The sequence below is a fragment of the Metarhizium robertsii genome (genome assembly GCF_000187425.2).
Source record: "Metarhizium robertsii ARSEF 23 chromosome Unknown MAA_Scf_8, whole genome shotgun sequence".
NCBI lineage: Eukaryota > Fungi > Ascomycota > Sordariomycetes > Hypocreales > Clavicipitaceae > Metarhizium > Metarhizium robertsii.
Genome location: NW_011942226.1, coordinates 1,510,056 through 1,523,611, shown reverse-complemented (window position 1 = coordinate 1,523,611; position 13,556 = coordinate 1,510,056). Strand labels below are relative to the sequence as shown.

At 52.4% G+C, this 13,556-nt stretch overlaps 4 protein-coding genes across 4 annotated transcripts; 1 reads left to right on the top strand and 3 right to left on the bottom strand.

Annotated features, from left to right (window-relative positions):
- Positions 1-217: 217 nt before the first annotated feature.
- Positions 218-1,544, bottom strand: MAA_01239 (zinc finger protein gcs1; the record flags this gene model as incomplete). The annotated part of the gene is made up of 3 exons (XM_007819237.1): positions 218-523; positions 605-1,390; positions 1,497-1,544. 3 exons carry the CDS (start codon positions 1,542-1,544, stop codon positions 218-220), a joined length of 1,140 nt encoding a protein of 379 aa, XP_007817428.1.
- A 973-nt stretch (positions 1,545-2,517) lies between these two features.
- Positions 2,518-4,005, bottom strand: MAA_01238 (RNA recognition motif domain protein; the record flags this gene model as incomplete). The annotated part of the gene is made up of 5 exons (XM_007819236.1): positions 2,518-2,826; positions 2,903-3,019; positions 3,080-3,169; positions 3,234-3,531; positions 3,788-4,005. 5 exons carry the CDS (start codon positions 4,003-4,005, stop codon positions 2,518-2,520), a joined length of 1,032 nt encoding a protein of 343 aa, XP_007817427.1.
- Positions 4,006-6,204: 2,199 nt separating this feature from the next.
- On the top strand, positions 6,205-8,175 carry MAA_01237 (sulfite reductase flavoprotein alpha-component; the record flags this gene model as incomplete). The annotated part of the gene is made up of 4 exons (XM_007819235.1): positions 6,205-6,345; positions 6,411-6,586; positions 6,639-6,737; positions 6,786-8,175. 4 exons carry the CDS (start codon positions 6,205-6,207, stop codon positions 8,173-8,175), a joined length of 1,806 nt encoding a protein of 601 aa, XP_007817426.1.
- A 681-nt stretch (positions 8,176-8,856) lies between these two features.
- On the bottom strand, positions 8,857-11,678 carry MAA_01236 (Peptidase aspartic, catalytic; the record flags this gene model as incomplete). Its single annotated transcript, XM_007819234.2, has 4 exons — positions 8,857-10,868; positions 10,937-11,293; positions 11,354-11,475; positions 11,572-11,678. The coding sequence occupies 4 exons, from the start codon at positions 11,676-11,678 to the stop codon at positions 8,857-8,859; spliced, it is 2,598 nt and encodes an 865-aa protein (XP_007817425.2).
- Between the last annotated feature and the right edge of the window lie 1,878 nt (positions 11,679-13,556).

Sequence of the window (13,556 nt, the reverse complement as noted above, 5' to 3'; positions counted from 1 at the left end):
TCTTAGTCTTGCAAGATGAATTTGCCTCCAAAGTGCCACCACCATCTGCTCCTCAGCTGACCTGGCGTTCGTGTTGACCGGCTCTGGTACAAGACCATCCCACACCCAAGCGACTATTACACACACTCGGAACTGAAGAATAGATAAATCATCATAGCTGGCTAACATACAGCCGCGCATACTCCAATCAACGCCCCCAGCTACCCCCGTGACTAAATCACCAGTCATCCCAATCATCTGCCTTCTTCGTGGGCTGGGCGGCGCTAGAGCCTTTCTTTCCCATCCCCATGGCGCTTGTCCCAATCGAACTGCTCGTTTGCTTCTTCTGCTCTGCCAGACTTGAGAAATCATCCCAAAAGTCTTTACGGCTCGCATCTAGTGGCGCCTCTCTCCTGTGATTGCTGTCGTTACCCTCGACGAAGCGGTTGAATCCTTCCTGTGCGGATTTTCCGGCCATTTGGGCTTGTCTTGCGAATTGGGAGGCTGTGAGTTGGGCTTGTTTCGCGAAGTCGCCTTCTGCCAACTATTACATCACAAAAGTTAATGTTCCCAGATTCGGCTTCAGAGAGAGTTTTGTTTGAAGTGATGGGACAGGGGGACATACTTGCTTGGCGGTCGGTTGGATATAACCATCATTTACCGTCTTGGCAGTCTTACTCACGGTAGAGGTAAACCAACCGAATCCTTTTGATAATGCAGCCATGGGATCCTTTTGCAACTCATCAAAGTTGGGAATACCAGCCTGACCCGCCTTGGCAGGTGCAGGGGTATTTCCAAAGCCAGCATACTTGCCGCCTTGACTCGGCGGAACATCGTCTGGTCTCGAGGCGTTCTCTGCTCCCAATCTTGAGAAGTACCTATCGTCAACCTTGACCTTACCGCCAGCGCCACGGTTACCAGGACTCTCGCTCCGACTCGTCGAATTGCTCAACGGTGTCCCTGTCCTCGATCCAGCTCTCTGACCTCCCAGAGCAGGTGATGACGCAGGCTTCACCGCAGGAGCAGCAGGCTTCTTCTCGCCAGGAACATATTCTCGGTTCTCCACCTTACACGAAAGTCTCTCCTTCCACTCCTCGCCTACGTCGCCACTGTATCGTTCTGCAATGGTCGCATCCTCCCAGGTAATTCCTCGCATCTGGGTGTCCTCGTGCTCTTCGAAAAACGTCCTCCACCTCTCGTTGCCACCGAGCCTCATCCGTTCAATCTCACTCGCTTTGAAGGCGTCCATGGAGATGCTGCGCACAAAGGATATGTGGACACCAAGACCACGGTGTACGCCGGCGCAGGAGAGGCAGATGAAGACACCGAATTTGGGGGATGCCCATTGAGGAGATGGCGCGCTGCAGTCGCAGCAGATGTTGTTTTTGGATTCTTTCTGAAGGGCGGCGAGCTGTATATTTTGCCGTTAGCATGCACCGTTTCCTTGTAGGCGTGTCCATGACGGGAACGGGCTGGTCTGCCAGTTGATCAGGTTGCTTGGGAAATCATGAGCGAACCTTGGACCTCGTCTCAGGGTCGACTTCCCACATGGCCTTTGACGCCATTGTGTGGCGACGCGCGGGAGCGGTCGAGGTACGATTGAGGTGCGGGCCAGGAGTTTTGGATGCAAGTGCGTATGTTTGTTGTGTCTGGTATTCTCGACGGTTCGGGCTATGTGGTATGGAGAAATCAGAAATCAGGAACACAGGTGACGCCTGTTTTTGGCATGCACATGTGGTGGCTGCCGCCTTGTGAAGAGTTGTGGCACACCCAGTCCCCTCCTCCTCTCTCCTTTGTCGTCAATGCTACCGGCCAAGGCCAAGTGGCTCCAGGAGTCCAATCCCGGGCCATCAGCCCAGCCAACTTCTGGTACAGCAAACTTTCAAACTGTGGATTGAACCTTGAATGCTATGGGCGGGGCCACATAATTCGTCTACCTACTTAGGTACTTAAGAGCATGTACTCCGTTTACGCAATCACCACTACTTGGTCTATAACGTTGCAACTTCACCGTTCCATCTGGGAATAGATCGATATTTGAATGCCATTTACATGCTCGCTCAAGGTCAGGCCCGACACTCTATACCTCAGTGCATTGACGGCAATATCACTCAATGTATCGTCCAATGGCTGTGGAGAAAGGGCCTACTGTGCATCGTCGCAGCCCAGGTGGGCTAAGTTCATAGAATGTCACTACAGATCCATTCTCCTCTTCGCACATCAGTCATGCATTACTCATTTAGTTTTCTCATGAGGTTAAAATATTAAATTTTCATAACAAGCAAGACAAATAAAACCACTGCCATCCCAAATAACCGCCAGACTCCACCCACATAGACATAGCTTGTGTGATGAAATGTCTCTCAGGTAAAACAAATGGAGCAGTGCCCATAACCGCTTGTCTTCTTAAAAGTTGAACCAGCATCTACCATAAGTGATATGGAAAATCATCGTAATTATTCTCATTCAGGCAAGGAAACGTCCCGAGTCATCTAGCGTAACCGTTGCCTGTCAAAACAACAAGACAGGGCTCGCCACTTAAGCAGTGGTGGTGGCAGCCTCAGTGGCCTCCTTGTTCTCCTCCTGAGGAGCGTTGGCCTCCTCATCAGTCTTGTCGGGGCTGTCAATGGCGACCTTGACAGCAATCTCGCGGCCCTCAATCTCCTTGCCATTCATCTCGGTAACAGCCTTCTGCTGAAGCTCCTCGGAGGCAAGGGTGACGAATCCAAATCCACGACCCTTACGAGCCTCACCGCGAGCCTGAAGCTTCTTGATCATGAATCGGGGGATAGGTCGGAGGGCAATCTTGGCAGAGGAAGGCTCGTATGCCTTGAAAAGCTCGATGAGCTAAAGAAGACGTGTCAGCACAACTTTCAACTCTTGCTACGCAGTTCCCACCACCAAAATGGAAATGTCTTCTCACCTTCTCCTCCGTCAAGTCGTAGGGGAGGTTGGCAACCATGACCTTGGTCTTGGAAGGGATACCATCGGCAGGGGGGCCGCGCTCGCGACGCTCACGCTGGGGTCGAGTCTGATTCTTCTTTGTTTCCGAGTCAGTCTTGTTCTGATGGTGGTTTGTGATGTCCGTCAATGGTTGAACCTCAGTGGTGCCCTCGATTTCAGCAGGGGCGGCCGCGGCATCGGTGGCGGCAATAGCAGTTTCACCCTCCTTCTTCTCTTCGGTGGCATCCTGTCACAACAGTTGGGTTAACTCTTCGTCTGTGTATTCTCTTTGGACGTCGTGGGAGACTTACACCAGCGCGGCCACCGCGAGCAGCACGTCCTCCACGGCCGCGGCCACGTCCGCGACCTCGACCAGAGGCCCGACGGCGTGATCCCTCAGCACCTGAACCTTCACCGTTGGCGCCCTCAGTCTTCTCACCAGCAGGCTCGGGCTTGCGGGCGAGTTGCACAGAGACCTTGCGCTCAAGGATTTCCTTGCCAGAGAGCTCAGCAATAGCACGCTCAGCCTCAGAAGGTGTTGAGAGGTCAACAAAGGCGTAGCCCACAGGGCGTTCAGTGCGAGGGTTCTTTGGGATCGAGACAGACTCGCTGTGAGCACTATTAGCAAAGAGGTCTGGATACCGCCCAAAGCGCGAGATTTTGAATGCTAGTCAAGTGAACAGCGCGGCTATCACAAATGCTCCGTTCCATGATGGCAACATATTTTGCCATCAGGACAAAAGGCAAGTGAGCTTGCAACGTCCCTCGGGGCCACATCAAAGCAAAGGCTGGCCATGTCACTTGCCATCCGGCAAGGAGCCCGCAACATCATTCTCGTCAAGGGTTTAGCCAAGGGCACACTTACACAAGATAGCTCTTGAAGAAGTCCTTCAACTCCCCCTCAGTTGTCGCGTAGGCCAGGTTGCCGATGTAGAGACGGCGGCCTTCCGCAGCGCTGGCCGAGGCAGCCTCGTTGGCGGCGGCCTTGTCGTCGGCAGGCTGGCTGATTGAGGTATTGCTCAGAGTATTTGCAACGTCATTGACAGCGGCATCGGTGGCCTTCTCCACGTTGGTAGCAGACATGTTGATGGTTGGATGGAGGATGGTTGACTGTGTGTAAGTTTTGGGGATGATGACGTTCGAACGTTGGGCTTGTGCGAAAGCGACGTCCGAAAGAGCGTGGTGGGTTGATATAAAAGCTCGTGGATTGAACTCTGTTGCAATGAGGAGGGAGATTGATCAGGGTAGCTTCGTGCCCTAGATGGGGTTGAAATAGACAGACGGCAAGCGTTGCGCGGAGTCACAAGTTTGGCTGATGTTGTGTGATGAGGAGAAAGGAAAAGGGGAGAAGGTGTTCAGGAGTCGCGTATCTGAAGGAAATAATTTTTCGGGCTGGCGTTTGCTGGGGGCGGCTGCTGCAGTGGGCAGGGTGCGGGACCAAACAAAGACAAGCAGGGACATCTGGACCAAGCAGGGCGGGAAGGACAGGCGGTGCTGGGGCTGTTCAGCAAGAGTGCCTTCCCTGGGATGCGAGTGTGCGCCGTGAGTAGCGAGGGGGGGCTTCTGTTATTGGCATTTGTCCCTGCCAGAGGCTACCAGATGTCGCGGTGCTTCTTGCTGGCGACCAGTAACAACAGCTGACTGTACCTGCCACAAAACAGTCAATTCAAATTTGGGACTTGACTCTGGTGCCACTGGCCAACCACAAGCCAACTCCAGCCCAGCACTGAAGACATAAGCGACCAGACAGAAGCACTTGAGCACGACGGCCAATGCGGGGGGGAGGCGGTGGCCGTTCTAGCTCCTTCCATGCATGACCGCACGCTTGACGCTGCACATCCTGCATGTCCGTCATGTGTATTGTATGTACGTACATTCAAACATCAGCAGCAGCCTTGAAAGAGATGAAGTGTACAAAGGAAGGCCAGGACACGCAAGGCACGTCACATTTCCCCATGGACACTTTGTCCAGTCCGTTTACTCTCCGAGATGAAAGCCTCTCCTTTATTTGACGAGTGTCCTCTTCACAAACACAAGTTTTCCTTTTTCACAGCCTTCAGGCACACCTGCCGTCTTGTATGACACAGGACAGTCGCTGGCCTGGTGGGTCTGGGCATTCGGCTTGAGTGCCTAGTACCCACCCACTTGGCAGGCTGGTTACTGTCTTCCAAGGCTTCAATCTGCGTACAAGTTCGGTCAGTCGCTCTTGCCCGTTGAATCATGCATGTGCGGCGAAGCCCTACCCTTAGCCAGTCCCCAGAAGGCTGCCCAGACGCACAAATCGGCCATGGCCATTGAATTGATGGCTGAAGTACTCGCCATCTTCATCTTCTTTGATGTGAATCTTGCCCTATGCCCTCCCGTCATCTTGCCTTCACGAACAAATCCATCAGACGCCGCCTTCACTGACGGAGCACCAGCACCCATGCCAATGTCCCACAGGTCCACTCATCCCGAGCCTTCAGTGAGCTAGACCACGAGACAGGGATAGATGAGTGACGACTCTATGTACTACCACAATGTTTTGCTGCTCATGCTAATGACTGCGACACACCATTACGCGCAGGACGCAAATCCATGCGGGGAGCTAATTTTACAACACTGGTTGGTGTGAGCGCTTGTGGCGACGGCGTGCTTCCCCGGCAACAACTTCGCTGCTACGACGTGTAATGCGCAAATTGAGGCAGCGCAAATCCAATGTGACGAGTCAGGCCGATGAGCTCAGGCTAACTGAAGTCACTCTACGGAGTACGGAGTACAGCGTCAGAGACTCAGAGCCCTGGTGCATGTCAGCCAGTGGATTTTCTGCCAGCGGCAAACCGCTACTGAACATTGAAGCATCGTATCATTGTGCGTCTGGAGACATTGTAAAGAGCACGTGAATCACTCCCGCACAAGCCTCGCAAAATCTGATTGAAAGTTACCACGCAAGATGGCAGTTATACGGCGCCCGTTTCGTCCATTGTAGATGTTCCGTGAACGTCATTGGTGTCGTCAAAACAGATTGCGATGCAACCTCCCGTTGATTGATAAGATCTCGGTCGGCCTGGTCAACGCCACCGACCGGCATCGGACCCATGGAGCGCCGAGTTTTAATCCATCACAAGCCTGCTCACAACCTTCTCACGAACCAGTTCATTGTCATCAACGACGTTACACACGTTAGCGGGCGCCCCACGACGGCGTTTCTCATGAGTATACGGCTTGCTGAGCAGCCACCTAGCTAGCCCTTCCCATTCCACGCATCGTTTTGCCCAAGAGCAAACAAAACACGCTGGCGGCATGACCAGCTCAGACAGGACCGTCCTGGTCCTGTACGGCTCCGAGACTGGCAATGCCCAGGATATGGCCGAAGAGCTCGGCAAGTTGTGTCAGAGACTGCGCTTTACCAGCCGCGTCGAGGAGCTAGACAATGTGAACTTGGTAAGTTGTGCAGCAAATTGACTCGGTCACTCCCCGGTTTTGCTAAGCGCCTTGTTTTCACGCAGAATGAACTCCTCCAGCATCAGTTCGTCTTGTTTGTCATCTCAACAACCGGACAGGGTGACATGCCACACAACTCCCTCTTATTTTGGAAGAAGCTGCTCCGCAAGAAGCTGCCGCCTGACTGTTTGGGCCAAATGAAGTACTCGTGCGTTGGTCTAGGTGACAGCACCTATCTCAAGTGAGTTGCATCAGTTGGCCCATCACCAACTATTGGCTAACTTCATGCGTAGATTCAACTGGGCTGCCAGAAAGCTTATCCGGCGTCTTGACCAACTAGGAGCCTCTACATTCATTGAGCCGTGCGAAGCTGATGAGCAATTCCCGGAAGGGTATGTCCTTTCCAATGCCATATCAAGTCTGCATCTAACGTCCAATAGTATCGACGGAAGCTTTGTGCGCTGGGCAGATGGCCTCCGCAAACATCTATTAAAGTACTACCCTGATCCAAAGGGACGAGGTGCCGTACCCGAGAATCAGATGCTTCCTCCAAAATGGTCATTAGCACCCGCCATCGACAAACGCGCCGAGGTGTCTAGAAAGTCTCATTTCAATGGGGACACCAAGAAACCACCCTCAACACCGCCACTCAACCAACTACCTCTCCCCTACGGACTGCAAGCCACCCTCGTTGGAAACAAACGACTCACTCCCGAAGAGCACTGGCAAGATGTACGCCTCGTGTCCTTTGACATCCCCAGCTCCCTGCAAGTCAACCCAGGCGACTGTCTGACCATTTACCCCAAAAACTTCCCCGAAGACGTGCAAAAAGTCATCACCCTGATGGAATGGGACGCCATCGCCGACGACCCTCTCGATTTATCTCTTTGCTCCCTCCCTCCCACATTATGTCCTCCTTCCCCATCTACCCTCCGCGACTTACTCTTGCACAACATCGACATCAACGCTGTGCCCCGGCGCTCGTTCCTCAAAAGCCTTTCCTACTTCTCCGACAACGAGGACCACAAGGAGCGCCTCCTCGAATTCACAACGACCGAATTTCTGGACGAATACTTTGACTACGCCACCCGCTCCCGAAGAACCATCATCGAAGTCCTCGAGGAGTTCTACTCGGTCCGCGTTCCCCCTTCGCACCTCCTCGAAGTATTCCCACTCATCCGCGGCCGCGACTTTAGCATTGCCAACGGCGGCAAGCACCTCACCCCGGCATCCCCATCTCCAGCCACGCGAATAGAGCTCCTAGTCGCACTCGTCAAGTACCGCACCATCCTGCGCAAGCCTCGAGAGGGCCTCTGCTCCCGCTACATAACCCACCTGCCGCCCAGCACCCCCCTAACTGTTACTCTCAAACCTGTTCTGTCCCCCATCCACGGCGCCGTAAATGCCCAACGGCCGCTCATAGCCATGGCAACAGGCACAGGCGTCGCCCCCGTCCGCTCACTCATCCACGAACGAATGACGCACAAGTCCTCTGCCCCCATGATATTGTTCTTCGGCAACCGTAACAAGGACGCAGATTACTTCTTTGCCGAAGAATGGAACGCACTCGCTGGAGACAAGCTTACTGTGTTTACGGCGTTTTCCAGAGACCAGCGGGAGAAGATATATGTGCAGGATTTGATACGCAAGGAAGCTAAATTGTTGGAGGGGTTGATTCCGCAGAAGGCCATCTTCGCTGTATGCGGGGGCTCGACCAAGATGGCAGATGCATGTAAGCATGCCGTTTTTGATCCCTACATCGAGGGTGGGGATGGGGTGGAGAGGAAGCGTATTTTGGATGGCATTACTTGGTGGCAGGAAATCTGGTGATGAGCCACGGCTAGAAAAATCAGTTTACTAGAACGCTTTACAGACACGCTTTACTCAAGAGTAAGGGGTGGATCCATATCATAGACCGAGACAATTGCAACATACGTCTCGAGACCTCGCGCGATTTCAAGATGACAGGGTGCAAATCAAATCGGTGCTCCAACTGATGATGATGTCGGTATTCAGCATTCGTCTACCATCTATCTTGCCATTTGGTGCCACTGAACACAGTTCACACCCCTTCTTCATGCCATAGTCTCTGCACCTACCACGTCCCCTCCACAACACATCTCTTGCTCAATTCCATTCCATCTCATAAGAACGTAAGGATATATATGGCGAACGAACCTTGCTCCACATGCTCCGAGTATCCAAGTTTGTGCCCAGAACAAAATCCAAAAAAAAAAAAAAAGAGGAAAGAAAAGCGAGAAGAGCATTCAAGTCCCAAATTGCAATGAATGTAAAGGACAGACTAATAACTCCGGTTCCAGATTGCACCCCTTCTCATATTTGTCGAAATAAATTTGACGGTTACCAAAACTCCTTCGCTATTGTTACTTTCAAAAAAAAATTACAAAAATACGGTATAAAAGATCGCTCAAGATGTGGAAGCCATCAAAATAAAGAATCGTGTTGGTGAAATGCGATTTCGCCCCTCACAAATCATTGATTGGAGCATTGTCATGATCGATCTTCTTCCCAGCTGTATCGTTTATCGGCCATTTGGGGAACGTGGATTAGATCGCGACCAGGGTCGATGCGACCTTCCTCAGATGATTCATCTGAATGTACTGGCTTGGGGGACCCTGTTTCGCTTCCATGCTCTCCTGGCTGAGAAGGCAGTGATTGTCGATCTGTCTCCCACTGACTTGGTAAAGTTCCACGGTGGCCATGACTTAGTCTCATGCTCGAATGGTTGATGCAACATGGTTTTTCTTCGGCCATTCTGACCTCTTCTTCTGTAAAGTTGCTCCCCAGGCTTCCTTCAGATGTGCGAGATCCGGCAATAAACATGCTGGCAGGTATATCGCGCCCATCGGAGTTCACAATCCGTGAGCCTGTACCTACGGTATGGCCTGACAAGTGAACGCTCTCAGGCAACGGGCCCAGGCACACAACTTTGGAGGGATCAATAGGGGTCCGTTGAAATGCGGCAGGCATTGGGGGAGGTCTTGTGTCAGTCGCTTGGGATACTGGCGTGTTGGAATTTACGGACAAAGATCGGCTTGCTGTAGATTGACCTCCGCTTCTAGTGCCTGATGAAAATGATCTAGGAGGCATCGATGTCGTTAAAGGTGAAGGCAGTTCAACTGAGTTCCAGTCTCCTCTTGGTGACACCGGCGATGGCTCCGATACGAGGAAAGTGTTCGAGGTTGAATCAGCGCCACGAGATCTTGTTGGAGAAACTGGTGATGGTTGGTCTATCATGTTCGTTTGAAGAGTTGGCCGCAGCTCAGGCACAGAAGCTTTCTCCAGCTGCACAACAGTTCCGTCAACGGGTGGTGTATACTCCGGCACAGGACCTTGAAGCTGCCGATCCAATTTTCTCCTTGCAATCTCGTAGGCGCTAAGGTGCTGTGTGCTGTCTGTGCCTAGGTCTGCTTCGCCCAAAATGGAGTTGTCGTCGCTGCCTCCAGCATCCAATTCGGCGGGGGCTACAGGAGCTGGAAGTTCGTATATTTGGTGATCAGGGGCTTCCGACGGGTCACCGCCGGCTGTCATGGCTGCTCCTGCCCTCCGAGATCGTCTGCGTCCAACTATCCTGGAAAGCATTCGGTATACGGGGCTCCTGGGGGAGTCTGGTGTGAGTGTCGATGCGGAGTCTTTGCCATCATCGAAGTCGTCGCCCGATCGTTCACGCTGTTGTCGTTTATGGCGTCTGTAGCAGAAGAAGGCAAATACAAGTGTGCTGAAGAATACCACGGCACCAACAGCTATACCAACCATCTCTCCTGTCGAAAGACCATTTCCGCCATTGGGGTCTGGTGGCGGCGGGTATGGGCTGTTGTTTGGACGATTTATCTTGGTCAGCTTTGCATCTCCAATCGGATCGCTGGGAAACCGTGCTTGATGTATTGAAAAGACCCCAGAGTCATATTTCGTCATGAGGTAGGCCTCTTGCATGAACGCGTTTCCAATAATCGCAGTGCTGTTAGTAGGGGCTTTCCTAAGGGTAAAATATGGAACGGCAGGGTCGGTATATCCAATAGCTCCCTTCATAAAGGGGTAACTCAATAAGCTCACGAAGGCTGTGATTGGCACCGTAATGTTTACGACACCAGTAACATCAAGAGGATCCCCAAAGTTATCGCGATTGTCCATGCTTGAGAAGCTAAACACAAAAGCAAGGGAGCTGTTGGATGAATATTGGCGATACTGCTCGTTTGTTAAAGTGTAAAGCTGGAAAGTTTCATTGTATGTCAAGTTAAGCGCCTTGGCAAAGTTGTCACACAACGCGGGGGGGAGCCAGAGGTAGGGTGTTGTCGTGTCAATAACGGCCGTAAAGGCATTTTTATAATCCAACAAGATCCGGGTGGCTGATTTCCAACTGCTTCCGTTTGACGAGGATACCTCAATGCCTCGAATAAGGGGTCTGGGAACACCTTCGGTCTGATTCATGGTAAATGTCTTGTCGTGCATGGCTAGTCTGGCCGCATCGTAGCCACCTAGCGTCGCCGATCCAACAGTGTTGCCTATAGTCGCAAATCAGTACATGTTACACTTTCTCGCTGCGTAATAAATATATCAGTCAGGAACGAACGGTATGATGCCCCAGCAGTATATCCGTAGCTGTAGCTGGAAACCCAACCAAATGATGCCACGGCTTGTCTCATTGGAGGGGTGGCAACGATATCACCAAAGTTGCCTGATCTCATTCCAACGCCAAAGAATCCGAGAAAGTAGTCTGTCGAGTTGATAGCTGATATGAGAACGTTGGACATTTGATACCCAACACTGGTCATGGGATTGAGACCTGCTATGGTGTCAAAGCCATATTGTCCATTGCCTCCTGTCCCCAAGTCCGGTAGCCCAAGTTCCCATGTTCCCAGACCAGACCAGTGCTTTGAGTCGGATGGATAATAAATGCCTCCTCTGTTTGAGCTGCAATGAGGGTCATCTGTAGCGAAACACGTCAGCACACGACGAAGGATTGTTCGCGAAATCCGCAACGCCATACTTCTGTTACATCCTCCTGGTCCCACAGCCCAAAATTCCGATAGCGCCGTACTAAACAGGACATTGACGTTGTTGGAGCCAACTAGGAAGCTGAACGTCGACCAATTTCCGTCTACTCCCAGCCTGTGGTACATAAGTTAGAACCCATGTTTAGATAATAAACGTTCCTTTGCACCCTGGCAATGTTCGGTCGAGAGTTATATTGAAGCAGTGACTGACCACGCGGTAGGGTAAAAGGCCACGGGCTGTGGCTCTGTTGCCTTCACGATCGGGGCAACAGATGCTGAGACAGCAGCAACTGTCGTTACTGCTGCTTGCGCCCTCATATCGTAGGTAGAAAATTCGCCCCTCGTATAATCGTGGGTCGAATATTGGTGCCAGCTGGTGCTGAGCTTCTGCGAATTTGAAGAACCCCCAGGTCACCGTCAAGTTGGTCAGGTTGTCCTGGGGTTCATCGAAGGGGCGTCTGAACGAAACGACTCTATTTTGACATTCGCGGCGTAGACATTGAAGTAGTCGCGTAAAGTTCAATGGCGATTGGCGATACAAGAAGAATGTTCCAACGCTCTCATAACCAGTCCGTCCTTTATGGTCCTCTTCGTAATCGGCTCAGTACAGGATTGAAGAATGCGAGTCCAAATAGGCGGTAGGGGCGAGGAACCGCGGGCAGCTTAGTCAAGGGATGCCGTGGAGAGTTGATCGGCAGATGAGTTGGCGAAGAAGTGAGTGTGGAAGATGAAAGTCCATCCAGAAAGTCAGCATTCGGAGGGCTGTCACTGGGACCGGGGACATGGGGGATATGGGGAGAGAGCCACTGGCGCAATCGAGGGACCATTCGATGTGACAGGGGTTGGGCGGAGAATTCAAGACGAGAGACAGAGAGAAGAGACTGGAGAATGCAAGGCCAGGTGCACCGCTAGCGCGTGGGTGGCAATGGTTGTGAGAAGCCAGCAGCCGTTCACCGTTGTAAATCGGGTGGTGTGGCAACATGAATCTAGATGGTAGAGTTTGCAGGCTGATCCAGGGCAGAGACGCAAGTCACCACCGCGTGTGACCCGTAATGGGTACCTCTGGGTACTCCGTACTTAAGGTAGGTCCGGAGTACGTGATATGTCTGGTACGGTGTTCTCGGTACATCCTCACTCCGTAATCCGCTATTTGTGTGTACACGCCGCTGTCGACTGTTCTCTTACCACTTCTCTCCCTTTGTCCTTGGCGCACCAGAATTTTGCAAATAAATGTACCCCGTGATGCAATGCAATCAATGATACCAGGTCGGGAGCATAGTCCAGAGCAAACGAGTAGCCACTGCGTACTTGGCCGACTGGGGGCTGTACCCAAAAAGCCAGACACAAAAGTGGGTTGGCATTAGACTCGATTTCTCGCTCCCCGCTCCACGGTGGGAGCATGACAAGATTTTGCTCTTCAAGGGCAGCTTGTGCTGGGCATGGCCATGCCCTGACCAGCTTGATTGGCCCGTCACCTGAGACCACAGGTGCAGCTCAGTACGGTACGGAGTACAAGCCAGGCTTCTGACTGGATCCCAGGGACACGGGTATCGCTGGTGGATTCTCCCCCAAGGGAGGAGGAATGCAGCAGCGCACAGGAGCCATCCGAGTGAGTCAAAAGACGCATCAGTTCCCTGTCCCCAATTTCCACCGTTTCAACCCACGGACGGCTCACAAAGTGATGGTCATTTCTCAGCCGGCTCATCATAATCAGCATGACCGGCTCGCAGAGACATCTGAAGCCCGCAGGACCGAAATGGGAATAACGGTTGTTGAAAACGACTTCATATTGTTGCGCCATCGCATAATACACGCGGTTTTCGGGCATGTGAGCCTCCCGTCCCGTGCTTGAAGGAAAAGAGTCCATCCCCGGCATCCCGGCGCCCCCTTCGCCGGGGCGGGACCATCCACCATGGCAATTGCTGAGTTAGACGCCTTGGGCTGTCTGACATCCACCCATCCTGGTGACTGGTAAGTAGACCTTCGGGTGCTTCCCATGATGTGGCGACCAGTGAGCATTCTTGCATGTATATAGACATCCCGGAGCTAGTAAACGGATACTAAAAGGGTACTCCGTAGTCGCGCAAACTATTTTCAAACGGACGTGTCTAAACACCGCGCACACCGTGTCTTGCTTCCAAACTAATGCCACTGAGAATAGACACTGCAGGTGTCAAGAATGCAAGTGGCGCTGTT